Genomic DNA, 8,699 nt, shown 5'->3' with positions numbered 1-8,699 from the left:
GAGACCTCAATGCCTGCAGCCGATGCATCTCCCACCGCCGGCATCTTCTTCAGAGACTTCCGCGATAATCTGCTCAATGCCTGCAGCCGATACATCTTCAGAGCCTTCACCACGGATCCTCATCCTCATCTCCCCGAGCCCTGCTTCTTCTCCATTCCTGAGCCCTTCATAATCTGCTCCTCCTCCAAAGGTCTCCTCCTCTGTTACGAGCCAGAATCCAATTCCTACCACGTCTTCAACCCCTTCGTCCACGATAAATCAACCAGCTACAGACGCATCCCAAGCCCACCGAGATCCCATGCTCACTACCCTCCCGTGGTTCTCTCCGTCCAAGACCAAGAAGACCAAGAACGGGGGAGACCCCCTGCGTGCTACGTCATCTGTGCAATCCACGAGGGAGACAGCAAGTACACGTTCGAGCAGTACTCCTCAGGAACGGAGGGATGGAACTCTACGAAGGACCCCCTAGATATCTCACCAGCTCACATCAGGGGAGACTCTGGCGTTTCAAATGATCTCGGTATGGCCTTCTGGCTCACCAGTATGCCCGGCGAGATCATCAGATTCAGCACTGCCAACTGTTCAAGTCAGCGAATCAATCTGCCCCAAGATCTCCGTCCTCCGGCTGAAATGCAGTTAGGGACGGTAAGCAACGGCGACATTGGTATTGTTTCTGTAGGTGAAGGCAAGGTCAGGCTCTACGTTCTTGAGAAAAAAGGCTGCGGGGGATCAAATTCTTGGAGGAGGCATGATGGGTTCTTGGATGTGGGTGAAGATGGCGAGGGGTGTGGAGCTTTAATGTGCATCGATCAGCCGAGCCCAAATATTCTCAGGTTCGAGAAAGATGTGCCTTTCTTGACGGGGGATGGTCGAATTACACTTTGGGAGCTTAACCTTGCAAGATTGAGTGCTTTGGCATGGGACGTGATTCCTCGGCCACTGTTCGATACGGTTCCCTACGTATGCTCCCTTTTGACGTCAGCACAAATCCATGTTGAAGAGGACAGAGAGTTGCAGGAGGCGATGAGAAAGAGATCGATAAGGAAAAGGATGAAAGTGTCAGTCGAGGATGAGGAGGGTTGATAAGAGTCATTGACGATGCGTACGCTCATGTTTCTTGATCTTGGTTAGTTACGAGCTTGAGAGATGATTGATCAAGTTCTTGATTCGTGGTTGTTTCTTATGCAAGACTGAGTTCGGTTTTCTTTTTCTCATTCTCTGACGTAGAAGCTTTAATCAGGAGCTGCCTGGCTTCGTGTATGTAACATTTGAGAAGAAGCAACTTTTTCAAGATTCAATTCGAGAGATTTGTATAGTTTCTTGGATTAGTGGGCTTTTATCGTGTACAAAACTGATTGTTCATGTGCAATACTTCAATTTCGTTTCCTTTTTCTGCATTCGTTGATGTAATCATTGAGCTGTAGTTTTTTCTTTCCTTCTCTGTTTCTATAATCCCCAAACTGGTCCTTGTGCCTTTTAAGTTCTGCACCAGCTCTTCCTGAACTTGCGGTTATCAAGTCCAGTAAATATTATTTGACATATGTGATGGTGTTGCAGATACTACATTGCTTATAAGCCATGATTGAAATGTTAGTTTGGGGGTGATATAAGCCGATGACTCAAGAGTCAAGTCAATCTCTTTCTAACCTCAAACTCTGTTCTCTTTTAACAAATATAAGTATAGCATGTCACAAGAGAACCTCAGAATTCACACACCTATATGTTTGGTAAAAACTAACAAGAGATAGAAAGTAAATTACATCATGTACACTGAACTGGAAGAAAAAAATTTAAAAATAGAGAGAGAGGAAGTCAGATACTATGCCTGATGAATAAACAGACAATAGCGTAAACGAGCAGGAGCCAGTAGTGGGATTACAGGCTACGGCATTAAAGAAGCAGTAGTCTCCAGATCCTGTCGTGCATGTTTTTCAACACCACACAAACAACCCTGCATGTTTTGCTGTCATGAAATTATCGAGCTTTTTCATCTCCACGAATACGATCGCGATCAAAATGCTGTCATGACCGGCTTGGTGCAAGTTCCCTGTCCAATTGATTTTGAGAATCCTCGAAAGGCTCACAAGGCCTACCTCCAAAAAACATGCATTGCATTCTCTCGCAGTGTATTTAACATCATATACCATGGCCTCGAACAACTCCCTCACGTTCTTAAGAAAATCAGGCAGTGTGGCTGGCAGAGGCTTATCCTCATCGAGTAGTTTGATTACGTGTGCAAGGTCATATAGCTGGTGAAAGCTTATCCATTTTGTCCTCTTGAATTCCTTTTATCAGATTCTCTTGAAGCAGTCTCGAGAGAATGTCTGCATCAACCTTCTTTTCAAAAGCTCAATGGATGCTTCTGAGAACTTATCTTGGCAAAGATTGAAAATCGCTGACATTGAATTTCCAAGAGCAAAAATTCTTGCCATCCAATAGAGTGAACCTCAATTGGATAATCTTCAGGGTGTCAACATTATATTTCATAGCCCCGTAGATGTCTTTTCAGCACCGCTAGCTAGGAGGCAGGTGTATAAAACCAGGAAATTCGGCGTCCAGGAAGATATGAGCATGATTCGAAGCTGTGATGCCTGATCAGTTCTTTGGACAGATTGTAACTCCTAGCATCTTGTACTTGAGTCGGAACCATGGTCGCGGCTCGCTCTGTGATCTGTTCTGTCCTTCTCTACTTTCTTCTTGTTTAGGATCTGAAGGTGGGAGACATTGGACTGGCAGTTCTTATACACAATTTAGGTATCAGTTTAAAGGTAGTTTCTTGGGAGCTAATATGCATGCAGCATAGATTTAATGTATCAGTTTACTTACAAATTGAACCCCAAGGACATTTCGTAGGGTACTTAGATATAGAATCTCTCAAGCTGGTTCATTTAATGATATCATGTGTGATTAATTATTGGTACACCGATAGATATTGTTATGCAAGAATTTTCATTAAATAATTACACTTACGGAATCGTGCTTTACAGAATAAAACACGTATAACTGTATACATACCATTAAAAACTCAAATTAATTGCTTAAAAATGGAAAATGAAATAGCAACCATCTAGTAGTAATACAATACGAAACTGTCTGAATCTATTTCTCGGGACTAACTAATTAAAATATACAAAACTAGACAAGATCACACAAAACAAAGTCATCACAGAATAAAAAGAGAACGGTTTTCAGCCAAAACATTGATCAGGGCAGGAAGTGGGTGCGGGTATATACCCCTCATTCCACAAACTTCGAACCCAACCTGCGAAAACAACCACAATGGCAAGCACAGTTCAAGTACGAGACCCAGCCGATCAGCCCCTAAGAAGCCCATAAGGCGCATTAGGTACGCCCAGAGCCCGTCTTCACGCTTTGTGTACAGCGACCGCGCCACAATTCCGGCGACCTGACCAGGTAACCTCACCCCCTCGGCGGCCACGAGGGAGCCCCCGCGGCCGGCGGGAGGCCGCAGCCCGCTGGTTTTTGTAAAGAGCGTAGAGGGAGTATTGCGATGAATGGGGTTGATATTAGGCCGCTGCACTGCAGCCGCTATCTCTGTGGTGGTGGTGGATGGCGGCGGTTTCGTTGGTGTCTTTGGAGGCTTTGCACGTGATTGAGGAGGATGTCACGTGAGGTTTGGCTCTTGTGAAGGTTGAGGGCTGAGGGTGAGGGCTCAGCCTGAGGGTGGCGCGCGGTGTTAGCAGCATTGTGGTCATTGACGCCATTGTTTGGTTGGTTGAGCTCTGGGAATGTGAATGGGCGTGGATTGAAAGTGGGTGTTTGTGCGCGCCTTATCTTGGTTGAGTCTGAACCACTAGTTTCCCACGTATCTTCCGCCCCTTAGCCTATAATGAACACATCAGGTTTTATTTTGTCACACTCTTCAAAATTTGGGACTTATTTGAAAATATTTAGAGAATTTGGGGACATAATGGTAATTATCATGATTCGGAAGACTAATATCAAAAAATGCAAGTCGGGACTAAATATCGAAAATTAAAACCCTTAATATTACTTTACTGATTTTTATTGATTCCGTTATTCAAACACCGGCACAGTGTGCATCTGCGTCCATATGTACATGCCATGTGCCCGCAATTTAATGACATCTGGGCCCGTTTTCCATCAAACCCAATAATTTAATCAATCCGTGGATCCTCCTCGCTTCCTCCTGCGCCGAGAAGAGTGAGCGAGCAGCAGCTTCAAATGAAAGAGTCCGATCTGCTACCAACATTATCAACTGCCCCAGCGGCCACCGCTACGAAACCCGAAACATCGTCGCCGTCCCTTTTCGGAAAAGGCCGCTACAAGTTCTGGGCACTCGCCGCCATCGCCCTCCTCGCGTTCTGGTCCATGCTCACCGGCACCGTCTCCCTCCGCTCCTCCGGCGATCTCTCCTCCGACGACCTCCTCCTCCGCTCCCAGCAATCCCACGCCGATCTCGACATCCTCGTACAATTCTAATCATTAACCGTTTCTTTTTATTTTTATTAATGTTTCCTTTTGCAGTAGTTTACGCTTTGCTCTTTTTTTTTTTTTTTTTCCTTTTTTGGGTTGTAGGAGGTGGAGGAGAGAGAGGAGGTGGTGAGGAGGAAATGGGAGGTTTACAGTAGCCAGAGTCGGAGGATCCGGCTGCCGAGGTTTGGGAGGAGTGGCGTTCGAGGCGGCGTTATGAGAGCTGGCGGTATGAGGATGCGGAGGTCAGGGAGGCTGCTGTGTCAGAGATCGCTAAGATGTCGATGAGGATGCTCGACGTCGATACGACGACGGCGCGGGGTTCTGAGGTGAATATTTTTGCTGGATTTTGGTGAATTGCTTGATTTGAGCTGGTGCTTGATGGGACATTGTTTGGTTTGGTATATACTCTGCCACGTAGTAGCCGGAACAATATTGGAAAAGATTAGATCTTGTTGAAGTAGCATTATGATGGATTTATGATGACTACATTATGAGATTTATGATGACTACATTATGCTTAATCATGATCCGACATGGATCATTAGGTCATGGTGCATTTGATCTTGAACAGTATTAATTCCAAGGGGAATTTGATCATTAGGTCTTGGTGCATTGTTCGATTTGATACGATAGCGGACGGTGCATCTTTTTGTTTTAAACGGATTCTATTATACGGCCGAAATATGATTACATCTTGTCACAGTTAGGTGGAAATGGCATGACTGAAGCCGGGGAATGTTAAAGTTTTCTGGAAGTTGCTTAACTGGTAGAAACTGTTTATGCATCCTCGAACGCAGATCGTGAAGGTTATTTTTCCTCGATAGTGTCGGGGATAGGTTTTGGTTGGTATACTAATAAAACATGGAGAAGATAAAATGGGGCTAGTCCTTGAATTGTGTGATCTCAGGTTAAAGTACTCTGTTGTGGCCTTAAAAGGAAAGCTTCTTTGTCCTGTAGAGCAGGCACAAATTACATTCACCAAAGACAGATTGATGCTTGACTGTATTACTTGTGTGTAAGAGAACATATCTGTATCACACATCTTCAACTTTATTATATCTTACAATTTTGGATTTTAGAAGGGCGTGGCCTTGTAAGCTGGTCTTTGTGTAGAGACCCTATCAGAACACCTCTGTAAAATGGGTTGATCTATACCATTCATATGGTTTTAGAGGGTTAGCTCGGGAATTTCAGTAACTTTGTTTATAATGCAAACTATCCCACTCCTATAGGGGTAGTTCTAATAGGATCCGTACCCTGGTCCTTCATTTCCAGTTTTTGTTAATGACGTACCCATTAGCCACATTAAATATTGTTGTGGCCTTTGTGAAGGTGATCCTATATCTTCTTGTCTTTCCATCCTTGACGTTGTTTTCAAGTTATTTGACTAGGCAGCTCATATAAGGTTTGTTCAAAGATTCAGTAACCTCCTTGGCCTAGCGACTGTTTTTGTTTGGGGTGGGTGGGGGAAGCCTATTGATCTTGTTAGTCTATGCTATATAGATGTCACAGTTGATGATCTACGTACTCCTATCCAGGTAATGGAGCCGTAGCAGCCACTGCTTTCAGTTGTTAGTTAAGGCAGCTTCTATTCGCCTTCTTTGGTCTCTCGATCAAATCGATGAGCCTTTGTAGGATCGATTTAGCTCCTTTGTTTTATCTGTCGAACAAAGTCTTGTCTCTTGGGAACACTATGCATTATCATAGAGCTGAAAGTTCAGCTTGTTAAATCGGTGTTCACCTTATTGTTTCTCTAGTTCATGTCATTTGACTACCGTCCAAATTGACTCATGTGTGTGTCGTATATCTCATCTCTTATGTGTCTATTGGAAGGGCATGAAGAAGGTGGATGTGAGAGTTTGTCATAGGTAACGGTCTCCCTTTATTTTTCCTTTTTAAGAGAAAAGGATGAGGTCCCACACAGTAGACCTTAGTCTCGACTTCCATTCCTCAAAACGGTTGTTACAATATAAGGAACTACACCCTAATTGAAAAGTGTAGTTCCAAGCTGCAGGATCAAAAGTTTACATAAATTTGAAACATAAAANACCCACGATAGCTATTACATAAAGACATATTTCTTCTTTTTTTTCTTTCAAAAGACTTATGACACCTCAAAGTATCAAAACTATATAGAATAACAGCAAAATGAAACCCATGCTTCCTTGCAGAACCCTCTGTTAAAAGATAACGGGGAAATTAATAGATTTTGGCAAATCACCCTTAGCAAAAAGAATTTCTATGTCTATTCTTCATTGTGAGGGTTATTGCAGCAATCTTTGGCTCCCAAACCGACTCAATGGATGGTAACCTTATTTGGGTGCCTAAATTCTAAAGATGTCGCAATCTGAAACTCATGCTGCAGTGCGTAATCTAATTCTTGACACTTTTGTCTCATATGCTAAACGATCATTACTGGGTTGCACTCTTCTTATATTGTCTTTTAAATAATTGTAATAGGTAATTCATTAGACTATTAACTGATTGTGTCATCATTCTTCTTCTTCATCTTCTTTTTCTTTTCCATCAGAATATTGGGAGGAAAAATCGAAGAATTGTGGCCGGCAAGTCAGCGACCTCATCATCTGTACAAGTTCAATGACCCAAGAGGTGGAGTTCTAACTTCTACCTCAACATTTCTCGTCTCGGTGGGTGCTCCATTAGGATCTCATATGGTAATCAAGTATGCCAAGTTTATCTACTTATTTCACCATAGCTTGCAGAAGCTGCTTGCCTTTTTATTTTTTATCACTGTGGCATATGTTCAAAAGGCAAGTTTTACTAAGTGCTGTATCTCATAGACTACAGTTAGTTGAAGTCATTGTAATTTCATTCGACAATTGAGCCAACTAATATCACAATTCTGATTTTTGTTTCCCCACAATTTGTTCTATAGTTATTTTTCCTCTTATTCATATTTTACAGCTAAAATAATTACACATTTTAATATTATCACCATTAGTATTTTTTGTTTTATCAAGTAACCTTTTACATCATGAGATCCATGAATATGTACTACCTAATATCCATGAAACACATACTAAATACTATTTCATTTTAACCTCTGGAATTAATTGCTGCAGAGCCTAAACTAGGAAATTGTTAAAGATGTTATTAGAATTTATGTTATTTCCCCTCGGAAACTTATTTAAGTGCCATATGTTGAAAATCTGATCCTTTTTTTTATAATTGAATTATAATTGCTATCGACCGTGGGCGTGGCAAGCATATTTGAGTACCATATATTGAAAATTTGAGCTTTTCTTGTTCAGTGCCAAACATATCCTGCAACTTATTAATAGTATCCTACGCTTGCGCTTCAAATATGAATCCCTTTTAATTGTTTGCTTCTGAGGTCTTATTGACAGTTATGTGAAATTTAAAAACTCGTATTACATGTCCTCATTTTTGAGTTCAGCAGCGATTTTGAGTTGTTTCTCATGTTTAAAGCAGAGTTTGATGTTTTTTTGCTTCTGTGTTTTTTCCACTCAGCTTTGTTAATGGGAAGCATGTAGATTGAGGGGGGAAAAGAAAGAAAGAAACTCTTGTATGTGTTTGAAAATCTTTTGTTGTTGTTGATAGTGCATGTATGCAGTTCACAGGCTTAGTTCAATCTGAGTTTGCTTTTTAAAAATAATTCATGTCATACACTAGTCAAGGTTTTAAATATCGTGTATCAATGAAATCAGGGAAATAACGGATGGTCAAAATTCATATAGGATTACGGATATCAGGAAATTATCTGGAATATGTGATAAATATCAGAGTGCTATGTCAGATGATGTGCATGTGTAATATAATATTTTAAAATGGAATCTAAATATACCTTATAAAATCTAAGCATACAAAATGTAAATAATATACGTAGCAACATTTTCAAGCAAATATTAACATTGCCACATTTCGGGTGATATTTTTTAGGCTGAAATGTCCCTTGGTAGATTGGGAAAAGCATGATATGTCCCCCCAAAATTGCCAAAAGTGGCATATAGGCTTGCGACAAACCATGTCAAAAGACATATGGGCCAACACATCGGCTGATATATTAGCCAAGTTGGGGATATATCGCACAAAAATACGAAAAAGCGGTAAAGGATATTTCTTTTCGCGGCAAGCCTATAAAAGGATATATCGGGCCATGTCGGAGATATTTAAAACAATAACACTAGTGAAAAAGCTTACGTTCAAACTCTGAATTTATAGATCACATGTAAAGCACAGAACTTTACGTATGCAGAAGG

At 41.5% G+C, this 8,699-nt stretch overlaps 1 protein-coding gene and 1 pseudogene across 1 annotated transcript; both read left to right on the top strand.

Moving 5' to 3' along the window:
- On the top strand, nt 8-1,435 carry LOC109851195. The gene has a single exon (XM_020421230.1). It carries the CDS (start codon nt 10-12, stop codon nt 1,081-1,083), a length of 1,074 nt encoding a protein of 357 aa, XP_020276819.1. The 5' UTR covers nt 8-9; the 3' UTR covers nt 1,084-1,435.
- On the top strand, nt 4,039-7,339 carry LOC109822319 (annotated as a pseudogene).

Source organism: Asparagus officinalis, chromosome 8, assembly GCF_001876935.1.
Source record: "Asparagus officinalis chromosome 8, Aspof.V1, whole genome shotgun sequence".
NCBI lineage: Eukaryota > Viridiplantae > Streptophyta > Magnoliopsida > Asparagales > Asparagaceae > Asparagus > Asparagus officinalis.
This window is presented reverse-complemented; position numbering and strand designations above follow the sequence as displayed.